General features: G+C 42.2%; 1 protein-coding gene across 1 annotated transcript; it reads left to right on the forward strand.

The window, feature by feature from the left end:
• Positions 1-430: 430 nt before the first annotated feature.
• Positions 431-15,115, forward strand: setd3 (SET domain containing 3, actin histidine methyltransferase). Its single transcript, XM_017431684.3, has 13 exons — positions 431-563; positions 2,790-2,908; positions 3,173-3,265; positions 3,365-3,513; positions 3,597-3,669; positions 4,679-4,935; positions 8,798-8,856; positions 9,069-9,183; positions 9,308-9,382; positions 9,555-9,721; positions 11,171-11,256; positions 12,400-12,560; positions 13,057-15,115. Exons 2-13 carry the CDS (start codon positions 2,806-2,808, stop codon positions 13,510-13,512), a joined length of 1,794 nt encoding a protein of 597 aa, XP_017287173.3. The 5' UTR covers positions 431-563; positions 2,790-2,805; the 3' UTR covers positions 13,513-15,115.
• Positions 15,116-15,750: the final 635 nt, after the last annotated feature.

The following is a 15,750-nucleotide window of genomic DNA, read 5'->3' on the forward strand; positions in this document are numbered from 1 at the left end:
CATCAAATCGCAATGCGTGACGGGCGAGGCTTTTTAAATTTACACACTCTGCTGAGCTCAAAGCACCTCGGAAGCGGGACAATATAAACTGTAAATCGGATAGTTTTTTTGACATCCTTGTTTGTTTTGTTGCTTTACTACCAGAAATAAAACAGCAAAGCATTAAACAAAGCTTTACAGTTAAATTAACCGAATAGAAAATGAGTTAGATGTACTTTTTTTGGTGGTTTAATTGACTCAACGACTCTACTTTTTGGGCAATAATACAAAATACCTTAGCTCTGTTATGATACTCCCTTAGAGCCCCGACTTCTCGTTACAGTTTATATATTTAGTCCTGTTTGAGTGCATTTTCAGGAGATAGAAAAAAATCCGACTTTTGCGTGCTATTGAATGCACCACGCTAAACACTTGGGTTCCTCGTGCTCTCCGTCCAGCCAATCAGAAGGCCAGAAGCGCAGCTTGTTTGTGGGTGTACTTCACGGCTCCTCCAATCAGCGGCGCGGCTCAGTAAAGGTTGGTTCGATCGCAGGAGACGAGCTGCTGCTGTCACTTCCAAAAAGGTACGACCCAACGACGAAAAGAAAACCCTAACGACTTGCTTTTACAGCTTTCACATCTGCATTTGACAGCGTCTCCGTGCGGGGACATGAATGTGTCCCGGAGGCTGCTGAGGCTGGTTAATCGGTGTTTTTAAACCTCCCGACTGAACGCCTCCTGACGGCTCGGCAGCTAGCAGCAGCTAGCTCCGTAATGCTCCGTGGATGAATGAGCTGCGGGCGTTTCCCTGACCCGACTCGGTTCCGACTCCCTCCGGATGGTCGTAATGCCTCTCCGCCAACCGAGAGGCTAAAATGAGCCTCGGCTCGGTTGGCAGAAACGAGCCGGAAACGTGCCTGTAACAGCGCCGTTAGCTTGTCTGCGTAAAAACTTCCTGTGTTTTTTTTTTTTTTACTCACTTTGTGACTTTGATTAGCAGAGTTTTATTCGCCTTAACTTGGTCAGGATCAAAGCCAGCTCTGTGAGAAACATTGCCTCCAAGTGTGGTCAAAAGGAGAACTTTAGGGGTTCTCAAAGTTAGGGTCACGACCCCAATGTGGACCGTGAAACAGCTAGTGGGCGGTCCTAAGATGACCAAAATAAATGAAGCTGCAACAACCTATGTTCATCTAACTGCTTGTATTATAAGGATAGGAGACCATGGAAAGGTCAGAGGTCAATTGTAGGCTTATTCAACTTGTGTTGAGAGAAGCAGTAAATTAGAGCACTTGTTGATTTCTTACTTATTATTATTTACCTGTTTTTGCCCACAGCTAGAGTCATCAGAGCGCAGCACAGGTTATTTCCTGAAATATATCAAACCTGTTGTAAACTGTGAGGATAATGGCCCACAGTAGTTTTTACCTGGAAGCTTTTTGCATTGCTGGAGCAGATTTTTTGTTCACTATTTGCCTTTTGCTTCCCAAATTTGCACGCGCAGAGTTGAAAGCATAGAGATATAAGCCAAGAAACATCAAGCTGAAACCTGCATGTTATTATTAATACTTGCCTATTATATAATATATTATGGAAAACTAAAAGCGGGAGAAACGCCTGGTTTTGAACCAGCATGTTCAAACGGGTCTAGATGTAATCGAGGTCATCAGCGTGGTCAAAAACTGTGTTGTTTGGTCTTTTCTGGATCAAAATAATGTTTTTAAGGATTACAACAGCTCTATAAAGATGTTCTTGACTGTTTTGTACGTTGTGCACGAATATGATGTCTCCGAGTGACCTTTGACCCCCGCTGCTTCCAGTCTGGTGCTGGATGTGCGTGCAGATAATAATTTAAAACAGAAGCTATAAATGGTTAACAATGGTAAAATAATTTACTTGATAATGCTTGTTTGTTTAACTTTTTAGCAGTTTGACAGTTCTGCTCTTATTAAGAGCTGAAAATGATTCGATCCACTGAATTACTCAACACCAACCTCAGTTTATGAGTGATAACCATTTAAGTCTTTGACTCATTACTCTTTATTTTTATATGTTTTGCAAATTATAAAACATGTGGGATGCTTTAAGACTTCTGCACAGTTTTGTAATAGTTTTCACAACATTACACAACCGTTAGAAGTCGAAGCATTGCAGCTGCTGTCGTTTCTAAACTTGTTTTTGGGTAGAATTGGGAAAGGATACCCAAATGTCAGTTCTTTAAAGTGAAATAAACCTGTAATTACAATTCGCCCCACAGTTATTAATCAACATGACCAAAACCGGCTAATAATTTACACCAAGGAGCTCTGATACATGAGCCAATGGTGTGCATGGACCTTCTTACTGTCGAAACTCTTTCTAAGAGAAAGTTAGACCAGCGGGAGGAGTGCAAATGTGAAGAAAATAACATAAATAAAAAGGTCTGATTCTGACATTTAGACTTTATTTTGTGTTTTGTCTCATTAGCCTCGATTATGTTGTTAGTATCCATCCACTCCTGCATTTCAGAATGCAACATATTTAAAAAAAAAAAAGTTATTCCACTAAAGTTTTTCCTGCTTGGTAATCTTTCTAATCCTTCTGTGGACACTTCAGATGTTCTGACGTCCTTCAGGGGTTATTTTGTCCAACACTTTGGGGTTGTTCTCATCACAGTTTTGGCTTCTGAATTTTCCAACATCTTTATTTTCTTGTTCCTCCTCCCTTCAAACTTGTTTTGGAGTGTGCTGCAGCCACAGACCTACACTAACAGACCAGCTGTAAGATGTGCTGCTGTCTAACAGTGTTGTGTTGTGTTGTGTTGCGTCGGCCAGTCATCCGTCCAGAACCATGGGAAAGAAGAGTCGAGTGAAAACCCAGAAGTCGGGCACCGGGGCCAGCACCGTGGTTTCCCCCAAGGAGATGATGAACCTGATCTCTGAACTGCTGCAAAGTATGTTTTCAGCTTCATCTGTCTTCAATCATTCCTGTTTGTAGCCATTCTTTCATTACATTAAAACAAAATGATCAATATATGAACTAGAAATCCACTGTTGGACTTTAATTATTTTTAGGAAAAAGAGTTTTGAAAGCTTTCTCATAATGGACAGCAAAAAGATGTCAAACTAACAGAATGTCTCTCCGTTTGCTTTAATTTTGGCTTATTTTTAATGATATTCTTGTTAAATGTGCATGTGGATGTGTCATTGACAATTAGAGTGCAGCAGTGCAGCGCCCTCTGCTGGTAAAGAGTGGGAGGAGTACATCCAGATCAGAGGTTTGGTGGAGAAGATCAGAAAGAAGCAGAAGGGTGAGTTTGTTTTTTTTTAACCCAAGCTGAAGAAATACAAAGTGAACTCCGGTCTCGGATCAGTTCAGGGATAACCTGTTCTTCTTCTTTTCCCCTCAGGTTTGTCCACAGTGTTTGAAGGCAGCAGGGAGGACTACTTCTCAGATCTGATGTCCTGGGCTCAGGAGAACGGGGCGTCCTGTGACGGCTTCACCGTGGCAAACTTTGAGTCTGAGGGCTACGGCCTGCGGGCCACCAGGGACATTAAGGTACCAGCTTACAGAGCGTGTGCCGTTAAAACCACGCCATCAGATAAACGTGGAGACATGAAAGGCTCTTTGTGTTTGCACAGGCAGAGGAGTTGTTCCTGTGGGTTCCCAGGAAGATGCTGATGACGGTGGAGTCGGCCCAGAACTCTCTGCTGGGTAAGAAGTTGGAACTTAGTCCAGTTCAGAAGTGACTGCATGGAGACAAATACCCAGACTCTCCAGGATTTCACGATGTTGCGATCGCAACTATTAACGCAAAATCAAGCAAACCCCGCAAAATCCCAACTTTGTGCAACTTTGCCCAAAACACTGCAACTTTCCCGCAACTTTAACCAAAATAACCCCAAATAACTCATGAAGAAGACACGTGATATCACTTCCTGTTAACATCAGAACGCTGGGAGCGTGCAGGAGCAGCGACCGAAGCCAAAATGTGCGCTAATGCTTCACATTTGCCCACAAAGATTTCAGCAAACCAGTTTCCTCCCCAGCTGCAGCTGTTTTGCACGTCCTGCAGTGTAATCATGGAACATAAACGCATCGACAAACACTTTGTGTCTGCAAAACATGTGAGGAGAGCTGCAGACCAGGGACAATCCAGAAATGCTCATGAATGTCAGTTTAGAAGCTATCAAAGTTCTTAAATAAAGCACCTTTTGAGAATGTCAATGTTTGTTGGGAATTATCTTACAAAACTAGGAAGTATTGTTGGTTATGTTTTTTTTATTGATTTTAGTAAAAAAAAAAATCTCAACTTTTCATCGCAACTTTTAGGAAAATGCCCTGTGAAATCTGGCATTTTAGCCCGCAACAATCACAAAAAATGCCCGTGAAATCCTGGAGGGACTGAATACCACTTAAAACAACACAATCAAGCTGTGACTCAGGTTTAGACGTTCAGCTTTAATAACAGAGGTTTAACAAAGATAATGCATGAAACATTTAAGCGTTGCAGCCAGATTTACAAATGTGAAGTTTATTTTTTATTTAAACTGCATGAAGTCTGATGGGTATTATGATAGTTTTCTCTGAACGGTGTTCCCTGCAGCCACATTTACTTACAGATTGTTTATTGGTCTTAATGAATTGTGTGAATAAAACTCAGTCTAAAGACACATTTCCAGGCACTGTGAGTTCAGAAGCTCTTTGACCCCGTGTGTCTCAGGTCCTCTGTACAGTCAGGACCGGATCATGCAGGCCATGGGCAACGTGACGCTGGCCCTCCACCTGCTGTGCGAGCGGGCCAACCCGTCCTCGTTCTGGCTGCCGTACATCCACAGCCTCCCTCAGGAGTACGACACGCCGCTGTACTACCAGCAGGACGACGTTCAGCTGCTGCTGGGCACCCATGCCGTGCAGGACGTCCTGAGCCAGTACAAGAACACGGCGCGCCAGTACGCCTACTTCTACAAACTGGTGCAGGTACGCAGGTTCAGCTTCAGATACAGAGAACTGACATTCAGATTCTTTACGACTTTTGTGTTTTGCGGATTAATTTGTTTCGTCTGGTTTTAAATTTGGCTGCACACGTCATCAAAAACGAGCTACAAATGTAGCAGACTGGTTTCATCAGAAGCTCAGTCCACATGTGGTTAGAATCAAATCCTCTATAAACTGATATAAATTCATTGCCACAGTCACACTCCTCAAAAATTGGTAACAAAACGTCATTTTGTGTTTACTACTACTTCCCCCCTTATATAATGTTGTACATGAAGAGGACTGAGGCTCCTTCTGTTTGCATGTTTAACTCAAACTCAAAGCCTATTTGTCTTTTATTTTTTTAACTGATCATAAAGGAATTTAGGTTTTTACCTGTAGTACTAGTTGCCAACCAGCAGGGGGAGACATCAGACAATTACAAGCACAGGTTAACTCTGAACAAAGACTAAGTTGGCAAATATTTTTAAAGTTTATTTTAAATTTGATGGGAGACAAAAGGAAGGAAAGTTCAGACTGTATGTTTATGTGCCAACAAAGAGAAGGAGCTCTACATACAATAAATATATGAAATATATATTAACTGACCTTGACAGCAGTTTGTTTTGTTGATTATTAATCTAAAATTGTTTCGATCAGGAGCTCTCTGCAGAAAATTCCCTCTCTTCTAAAAGCAGCTGTTTGTTTAAAGCAGATGATGCTCAGACTGGAACTGTCTTTAAGCAGCACCCGTGAGATCTTTGTTACGCTGAAGAAGCGTCTCTTTGTTTATTGAGTGTATTTGTTGTTCCACTAGGTGGCAGTGTTGCGTTCCCAGCTCTTTTTAAGGACAAAGGAGGACTTGTTCTCTTGTATAAGCTCAGTCACTGTTGATTTTAAAGACATGATGGAAGATCGTGGTAATATTAGTGCTTATAAAAATAAAAACACAGCATCTTCCTTGCAGCCGACATTGAGGAATCCAAACTGAAACATCTCATCAGAAACTGCATGAGCACATAAATATAAGAGCTTGACAGTGTCAGTAGCCCTGATGCATCCTGGGAAATCTAAAGGCTGCAGGGCTTGTGGAAAGTGAGTATTTTTGGATGGAGATGAGTTTCTGTCTCCATCTGGTCAGTTGCCAGCTCGGTGCTCACATGCAGATGTCTGCTCTGGTGAAGTTTAGATGCTTGAACTTGATGATTGTGGATGCAGGATCTGTAATAATAGACCTTTTTATTAAAAGCTTTCTTTAAAAATGACAAATCGTTGTGTGAAGAATGAAAAGAGAAAAGAAAATCAGTCTGATTTGTGAAGTTCATGTTAGAGTTTAGGTGGAAGTCACAACAACACACTTCATAAACCACCAGAGCAGCATGAATTAATAATCACTTCTTCACTGATTCACATGAAACCCTTTCTTTCTTTTGTTCTTCTCGTGGATTTGTTGGTGCCGACGTGTAAAATGGTTTCTGGAGTCGAGGGCTTTAATAACGCATCGTCAGTAAAACATAAAAAACTGAACAAGGATTTCACAAAATAAATACTTTTCTTACTAATTTTTGTGCAACAAGCAACAGTGTGTGTCATAAATACATCATTTTATCCATTTTTCAGCTAATTTAATGGAAAATGTTGTGACTCACTTATTTTGACAGCGTATCAGTGTTTCTGTTCATCACAGTAACAGCTGCGGTGTTGAACTGTGTTCTCTGAGTAACACGCTGTTGTGTTTAATACACACACACACACACACACACACACCTAGCTCAGGGTAAAACACTGCGGTCACATCACCTCTGGAGCTGAACAGCTGCACTGATTCATCCCAACAAGTGAATCTGAAGAATCTGATCCAGTAAATCACACAATCTGCTGCAGGTCAGAATGAGAAGTTTAACCCCTCGACTCCCAACAGTGGAGGGACAGATCTCCGGAGGGTTTGGAGGATTTACTGAACATCAGTGGTCCAAACTGTCCTGTAAGATGGCCCATATTTCCTATAATAATTCTTCTTTTTGTCTGAAACAGGAAGTCGAAGAGTCTGTCAGACTGAATCTGTGCGTTTAAAGCTCTACCTTTGCAGCTTTTTGTAGGAAGGTCTGAGTTTGACTTTAGATCTGTTGAAGATCTGTTGTGATGTTTCTACAATCATTTCTTTTTTTTTAATTTTCCTCAGGTGTGAGCTGAGTTTCTGTCAGAAAGACCGTTTATCTACACAGATCCAAAAAACAGATGCTTTAAAATCACCAGTCTGATTTTAAACACCGTTGTAAACAACAACCTGTGTGTATTTTAACGCTTTTTACAATTCTGGTGTTTATGAGCGTTACTGCTTGAATGGGATTTACACTTTCAGTTTTAAACAAGATATAGAGACACTAACTTTTGACTTTAAAACACACGGCAGTGTTTAAAACAGAAGAAACCTTCATAAATCCTCTCTTAACTGCCTGTTAGAGCGTAAACAAACGCTGACTCTTTGTGTTAAAATATTTAACTTTGATGAAATAAATAGTTAATGTGGTCTTTTCAGGTTCCTGCTGCTCATGTTTGACAGTAGAGATGAGGCGACCGAACACCGGGTTTCTGATGTGCCACCTCCTCGTGCACACATCCAAAACAGAGCTGGGGGGGGAGGGGGGTACATTCAGGTCAATTCAATTCAAAGCCAATGTGACAAGCTAATTTTCCAGCCCGGTCATCTAAAGAAGAGGAGGGAGAGGAGCGAGGAGGGAGGGGCTAAGGACAAAGCAGGGAGGGAGAAGTGTGTGGAAGTGTGTGTCCACATCAAGGCAAATGTGTGTGTGTATTATTCATGTTGTGGGAACCAAACAAGCATCATTAAATTAGCAGATCAGATCTTCGTGGTGTGCTCCGAACGTCAGAACATCCAAAAAGCCCGGATCTGTGCGTGTCTGGGCTCGGATCAGCGTTCTGTGTTCTGTGTTCTGTGTTCTGTGTTCTGTGATGGATGCATTAATGCAGCAGAGACTTTACAGCAACATCTGCTGCCTTCAAGACCACATCTTTATCCAGGGACATTCCGACACGATGGAAAACCACATTCTGCTCCCGTTCCAAAGGCTGAGGAAGAAGAGGGGGACGGGTTCTGGACCGGAGTCCTGACCTGTCCCCAGTAGAGACTGTTGGGTTTTTGTTTTTGTTTTTTTAGGTAGAATGAGTCAAAAATAAGACCTGAGACTCTTCCTCACTTGCAGAATGTCTTTTATGTGTTTGGAGAAGGAACAGAAACGTTCCAAACCTGGAAAAACTTTGCTGAAAGCAGCTCGTTGTGCAGCGTGTTGCAGCCTGAAACGGATGCAGGAAGAGATACTAACAATTAAAAAAACAACATGACACGTCTTTATTCTGAAATTACATTAACTCCTGTTAGTCATTAGTTTTAGGGCTATAAAGTCTTCATTCTGCAGATTCTTCATCAAACAACCTGTTCCTCTGAAAACCCCTCTCTAATCTTTGGTTCCTGCCAAATCCCAGCACAGTTTGCAGATATGTTGGTCGGTGGCGTCTGTGGCTTTAAATGGAGACACCAGTGACTCCCGTGGACACACACACACACACACACACTGATTCAAGCCCAAATTGATGAGGCAGATTTATGACGGCTGCTGGCCACAACAAATTAAGTTGACAGTGATGTATGTGGGGGGTCGAGTGTCACGCTGCACCAGCCGACCACACACACACTCACACACCCCCCAGTGGTGGCCCCCTACTCCCAGTCCTTCTTGTTAGGCTTCCCTGTCAGGCTGCCCCCCTCCAGCATACCTGCATAATGAAATTCCTCGTACTGATTTGTGTTTTTTCTCCCTTCCCGTTTTCCTCCCTCCATCCCCAGACTCATCCCGCCGCCAGCAAGCTGCTCCTGAAGGACAGCTTCACGTTTGATGACTACAGGTCAGCGCGCGTGCGTGTGTGTGTGTGTGTGTGTGTGTGTGTGTTTGTAGAAACTGGAGCAAAATAAAATATTCAGCTTCTCTGTAACAGGTTAACTTTCAGCTTCACTTCCAGGCAGAATTTATTCACACAGAGACAGTTTATACACAAACACAAATACTACTGTCAGAGGCTTAACGAGCACCGGTTGGTTGGTTGGTTTTATGTTACAGGTGGGCAGTGTCCTCCGTGATGACCCGCCAGAACCAGATCCCCACTGAGGATGGCAGCCGGGTCACTCTGGCCCTCATCCCCCTGTGGGACATGTGTAACCACACAAACGGACTGGTGAGGATGAAGACTCAGATATCAATCATTTTAACATGACATAAGATTCAGATCATCAGAAGAAGCAGTAACAGTTTATTAATGACAGAAAGTTAATCTATAAAGGACTGGATGTTTCCTGCAGATCACTACAGGCTACAACCTGGAGGACGATCGCTGCGAGTGTGTGGCGCTGCAGGACTACAAAGAGAACGAACAGGTAGGTAAACCAGGAGCTCCTTCCCCGAATTATTAGTTCCGTTTTATTTATGGAAAGATAAAATGTGGTTCACAAGACAGCTTTTTCCTTCCATAGAACCCAGAATCATTTAATAGTGATCAGATATTTGACTGGTTTCTTAATAAAAACAGCTGATTTTCTCTTCTCGTAGATTTACATCTTCTACGGGACACGATCCAACACTGAGTTCGTCATCCACAATGGCTTCTTCTTCCAAGACAACGCCCACGACAGAGTGAAGATCAAGCTGGGCGTCAGTAAGAGCGAACGTCTCTACGCCATGAAGGCCGAGGTTCTGGCCCGAGCCGGCATCCCTGCGTGAGTTCCTGACCCGTCTGCGTTTCCTTTCACGAGCTGTTTGCAAACATTCCTCCTCTGTAAGTTCACGCTGAAACCTTTAATTTGGGTCAGTGGAAGCTTCAGGCGCTCCACTAACTTCATGCACCTTTTATTAAGCTGCACTTTTGTCTCCTAACAGGAGATATTTCATCCAATTAGACTCCACTTTGGCATAAGTGAAGCACATAACATAAATGTTGCAGCAAATTCGTTTTACCTCCCGCCCCACCGAGTAAAAAAAATTTGTCATCCGCCCCAACACTTTCATCATCAAGAAGCTTAATCATTTTATCATTAGCCCTTTAATTTTATGCAGCATTCTCTGCTTGGCATTTTTAATCAGAAGCCTTTAATCTCTTATTGATGATGGTTTAAATCTCAACAGTGGAAATTAAGTGAAACAATTCCCGTTGTTGCCGCAGCACTCAATTAAATTGTTAGATTTGCTCGTAGATCATTTTCAGATTCCCAATCAGAGCTCGCCGACGTGTCGAGTGTCTGTTATCATCCCACTCTTCTTGCGACACGCAGATCGCTCTCTTTTTTGGGGGGGCGGGGAGAAACTTTTGAACGCAAAGTTGAAAACAAGAGCGGGACCGGACTGAGGGATAATTTAATAGGACAAATGGGAGGCTGCTGGTTGCTCCATGGATGGCTTCACCGAAACAAGAAGAACCGCCACTTACTTCCTGATTATTCATGTTTCAGTGCCAAACATCATAGTCTGGAGAAAAACCTGAAATTGCAGTTAACAGTAAAGATTTGATTGAAATAAAGAGTTAATCTGCAGGCTGATGTGATGCTCTGATGCATATTCTTATGTTAAATGTCAAAACAAATGTCTACAAAGTGGTACACATTGTGCTGATTTTTGATCCCTTTCCATCTGATGCTGGGTTCTTGTGCTCAGGAAAGTTATAAAATTAAGTGAATTTGTTTAACAGAAGCTAGGATTATTCACAAAATGTTCCTTTGATGAAATTTACACATTTAAATTACTTCTACTTCTAAAAATGTGGGCTAAATGTAAAATTTATCAGTAAATTCTTCTTGTTTTTTTATTTTTCTACACTGATGCAGCAAAGATTTGGTTGCTGAACTCCAGAGTTATCTTTGTATCGTGTCCTGAAATGTAAACTTGTTTCTGACATTAAAGGTTCAGTGTAGATCAGGTGGTGACACCTAGTGGCCACAATGGAAACGACAGCCATGACAAAATCACCTGCTATCAGCACCAAACTAACTCACATCTCAGAAAGAAACCAAGTAACTCTGGCATGACATGAAAGGCTTCTTCCTCCGAGTTGTTTCATGTGGAAAAAGTTTTTTTTTTTGCCTCTCACTTTTTTGATCCTGCATTCTTACAACGAGGCTGTACGGAAACACGTCGTTCTGATTGTTGTGATTGTTGGTCTGGTTTCCTTTCAGGTCCTGCGTTTTTGCTCTGCACTGTAATGAATCTCCCATTTCAGCCCAGATGCTGGCCTTCCTGAGAGTCTTCTGCATGACGGAGGGTAAGAAACACACCAACACGCCATGAAATGCCAGCTGCTGGACGTTACCCGTCCCCGAGCTGCAAACCTGGTCACAACCAGCAGAGCGTGCTTCATATTTTGGGCGCCGTCGTGTGACTGCTCCCTCCACGGGAGATGAAGACGATGTGGAACAAGAGGAGTCACTGGGGACGGATGAGGCCCGTCCGTTCCTGAGCTGGTTAATTGATCAAGGCAGGCCACCAGATGTGTGGAAGGAGCAATCCGCTCTGGGGTTTGCAATATTCATCTACATGTATGCAGAAAGGCAGCGGTGTCATAAATCCCCCGTCACACAAGGCCACATCCTCCTCCGTCACAGGGCTCACTTTCAGGACCCGCCGTGATTTATTATTCACGTTTCTGCTGCATGTTAATTTCTTTTTTAAGCCCCCAATGCCTTTGGATTCCAGTGTGAGGGTGTCGCTGGCTGCATGTGTGTAAGTGTGTCAACATTTCTGAACAGATGTGACGTGATCACACAACTGGGGCGCTGCTCTTCATCTCTTTCATCCTGCAGCGTTTCTCTGCTCCGTTTCAGGTCCGGAGATCAGACCCTGGATGGGGTTATTAGGAATCTGATCACAGATTAAGAATATTACAAGAAGACCACCGGGCTTTAAACCGTCTGTTTGACATGGATCTGTAGTTGCAACTTAAACAAAAAAACATGCACATGAAAACAGATATTAAAGGGTAAAATTTGAAACATTTTTCAACATTAAATTGATCTATGATACGTTTTGCTGTTAGGGTTGTTGTTTGCAAACACAAAATAATATTAAGAACAAATCTAATGTACCAGAAAAGACTTGGCTGTGAACAGTTTCAGCTGATTTGGATTAAAAAGTGGAGGAAAAAGCAGCATGATGCCATTTTCTTTCTGTCTGAAGCTCAAACTCTGGTACTGAAGTCTTGTAACTAAAAAGTTGCAGAATCTTTTAAAACAAACTCTTATTAATTTGGTTGAAATCATCTGAACTCTTAGGTTAAATTGTGTTTGTTAAAAGCAGAGTCAGTGTTTTGCTTTGTTCATTGTGTTTCATTTATGGTTACTTTCCTCTAAGTTCACTTTTTATTCTAAGCAAAGGTTCCAGGAGGTTCTAACATTTATCCTCCTTCCAGAGGAACTGAAGGACTATCTCCTGGGGGATCGTGCCATCAACAAGATCTTCACTCTGGGAAACAGCGAGTTCCCCGTCAGCTGGGAAAATGAGATCAAGTTGTGGACTTTCCTGGAGAACCGAGCCGCTCTGCTGCTCAAGACCTACAAGACCACGTCAGAGGTCAGTCGGCTGGAGGCGGGGCGGCCTAAATATTTGCGTTTGTCACAATAAACCCATCTACACATCCTTCAATTCTGCCTTTTATTAATGAAGATCAGTTTCAGGTACAGCAGGGGTGTCCAACCCTGGTCCTCAGGGCCACCATCCTGCAGGTTTTCCTTGTTTCTCTGCTCCACCACACCTGATTCAGTGGTTTAATCACCTCTTCTTGTTCTGCAGAAGCCTGTTAATCACCCATTGATTCAGATCAGATGTGTTGGAGCAGAGAAACAAGTAAAACCTGCAGGATGGTGGCCCTGAGGACCAGGATTGGACACCCCTGACGTACAGGCACATTTAAAACAAACAAAAAATGGCCTTTTGACAATAAAGATTCATTTATTTAATCCACAAACTTCATGAAACTGTTTGGAAAAGTGGATTCTGGTTCTTCTGAATCAGAAATATGAAGCTGAACTTAATCATTATATATTCTGACGTCTCTCCTTCCTTCCAGGAGGATCGGTCCTTGTTGGAGAAACCGGATCTCTCCCTCCACTCCCGTCTGGCCATCCAGCTCCGCCTGGCAGAAAAGCAGATCCTAGAGAAGGCGTCGGCCACCGGTCGGGCCAAGCGTCTGCACTTCCAGAAGAAGCTGGAGGACGGAGCTGCGTTGCCTCGCTTTGAGGAAAGCGACATTGCTCTGCTGGAAAATAATGACACGGATGCGAAGCTTCCCATAATCCTGCGGAAGCTGGAGGAGGTGGAGGAAAGCCAGGGGACCCGGGCAGAGGAGCACCTCCTGAACGGGGAGAAGTTGACCTGTGAGACGGGTACAGAGGCGAACGGAGACACGGAGCAGGACGAGACTCGCAAACGAGATGCTGGTTCAGCTGGAAGCTCAGAGCAGAGAGAGCAGACGGAAACGGCCGACCTAAGTGCCAATCGAACTGAAGACAATCCCAAAGAATAAATCCATTCTGCTATTTATTTATTTTTGTGTCTCTTAAACGACTCAGAAATATAGAAGCTGAAAAACAAGAACCATGTTTACCCAGCGTGGCTTTCTTTAGTTGTCTGCTGCTGAACTCTTTCTCTGCTTCTGCAGGACACGTTTCGATTAAAATTAGCTTTCGGTTCAAATTAAAAGATAGATTTGGGGCTAAGAGTGTGGGAACACAGAGAGATTTCAGCAGATAGAAAAAAAAGAAGTTACTGAATGTTATTTTTAGAAAGCTGAAACCTCTTTAGTTTTGTCAGTTGGTTGGTTTATTACACGTGCTTTCAGGAGGTTTCTGAGCTGACAATCCTGTTTTCTGGCTCTCTGCGGGTTCGATCATCACTGCCCTCCCGGGTTTTTGGGTTCAGACATTTCAGACAGTCCTTTTACGAGACGTGTTTGAGGCTCAGTGAGACGGACTGAAGTGAAAGCTGTTTTGAAGTATCTGTGAATGTATTGTGTTAAAGCTGCGGTGATTATCTTTAATTGGGAAGGATCACCGTCGATAAAGCCATATTCAGCACTGACGACTCAGTGATATAGAGGAATGTTGGGTGATTATCTTTTGCTTCTTTTCTTTTATTGTTGTCAATAAGACACTTCGAGGAAAAACAGCAGCTCTTTTGTTTTTCTGTCTGGATGCCGTTAACTCTTGGAGTTCCTCCAACACATTTCTCTTGAGTGAGAAGCTGACAGGTGGTCCGATGTAGAGAGAAATTTAAACACAGTTTTGGCCCTAAATGTTCAAACATTTACCATTGAAACTGAGGATATTAGGACTGTTTTAACAGGATATAGTTAAAAAATAAAGCAGTTGGTTGAAACATCCCAGGATCATCCCACACAGCTCTTTGTTTTGTCTTTTATTTTGAAAGGCAGGCTCAATTTGGAGATTTGTTTTATTTATTTATCCTACATAGTGAGGAAAAAAGTTTGAATTTAAACCAAAGCAGCAGAGCTGAAGGAATCTGTTCATATTCTGGAAGAAGTTGGCCTGTAAAACAAATTCTGAGTTACTGTTTGGACTTTTTCCAGCCTGAGGGGGAAGTTGTTCAATAATTCACTTAAATAATGTTCACTGATTGGTGCAAACGTTGCCTTATAAACAGAAGGTTTACATTTTAAACCTAAAACCCAAGAAGCTGAATGGCTGCAGTCATATTTACTTTAATATTGATAATCTAAAGAAGGTCATGTTTTAAAAAATGTTCCACACCTTTTTTGATGTTTTGCATTTTACATCATTCCCAAATAAAAGCCCAGTTTTTATTTGTTATCAAATTGAACAAAGTATTTCTAAAGTTTGTTTCTTAGCAGAGCAATAAAAGGCACGTTTTTTTGTTGCATTAACTGGTTTGTGCAGAATGAGAATAAGGAAAGTTTTTTTGCATGAATAGAAACCAAAATAATTCTGTTCATCACAACGATGTGTTGGAATATTCTGCAAATAACACATTTAGGACAAAGATTTGGATTATCGCTGCGCGTTTCGACTGATGCAACACAGGAAGCTGGAAGTAGCATCACTTCCGAACACTTCTTGAACTTTAAATGCAATAAAAACAAAAATTAGAAAGCTGTGTTTGCCTTCCAGGAGCTCCCCTTGGGGCCCTCGGGTGGTTGCCACTTCTGGTTGAACTCAAACATCTTCTCTTACAAGGAACCAGATTTTGGTTTCTGTTTCACCTCCAACATCCATCGTCTCTAAGGAGTTTCCTTTTAAGTTTTTTATAAAGAACATAATCAAGATTTTCCATATCAGGGTGTGTTAACATCCATTTTATCCGTTTGATACATTCATCTGTTTTATAAAGAAAGTTCAGGCTTTTGGAGAAAAAAAAAGAAAACAGTTTAATGTAGGATGTATCAGTTTAACCGGGCATATAATCTGCTTTAATCCTAACACCTGCTCTACCTGTTGCTCTTCTTCCCCAGTTTCAGATCACTAGTAAAGTGGGTTTAACAGGATTATATTTAAGAACTTTGTAAACCCAAATAATAATAAAAAAGATGGCGAACGTGGAAGTTGGGGTCATTTCATGTGAACACACAGAGTTTCTGAGACTTTGCTTTTTGCTGCAGGGACTTCACGCCTCTCTGACTTCCTATCTGATGCATCTTTTATCTGCTTCAGCACTTTGACGTCACTAATCTGTGTTTTTATGCAGTTATGTGCTTTAATTGCTCAGTTTGCTGCTTCATAAAGAACTT

This window comes from Kryptolebias marmoratus, linkage group LG10 (genome assembly GCF_001649575.2).
Source record: "Kryptolebias marmoratus isolate JLee-2015 linkage group LG10, ASM164957v2, whole genome shotgun sequence".
Taxonomy (NCBI): Eukaryota; Metazoa; Chordata; class Actinopteri; order Cyprinodontiformes; family Rivulidae; genus Kryptolebias; species Kryptolebias marmoratus.

What these genes read in the sequence shown, in the direction of transcription:
- setd3 (XM_017431684.3), top strand. Translation starts at nt 2,806, where the DNA reads ATGGGAAAGAAGAGTCGAGTGAAAACCCAGAAGTCGGGCACCGGGGCC. An exon ending in GGGCCACCAGGGACATTAAG is followed by an intron (nt 3,514 to 3,596) that starts GTACCAGCTTAC and finishes GTGTTTGCACAG; the next exon opens with GCAGAGGAGTTGTTCCTGTG. An exon ending in TTCACGTTTGATGACTACAG is followed by an intron (nt 8,857 to 9,068) that starts GTCAGCGCGCGT and finishes TTTATGTTACAG; the next exon opens with GTGGGCAGTGTCCTCCGTGA.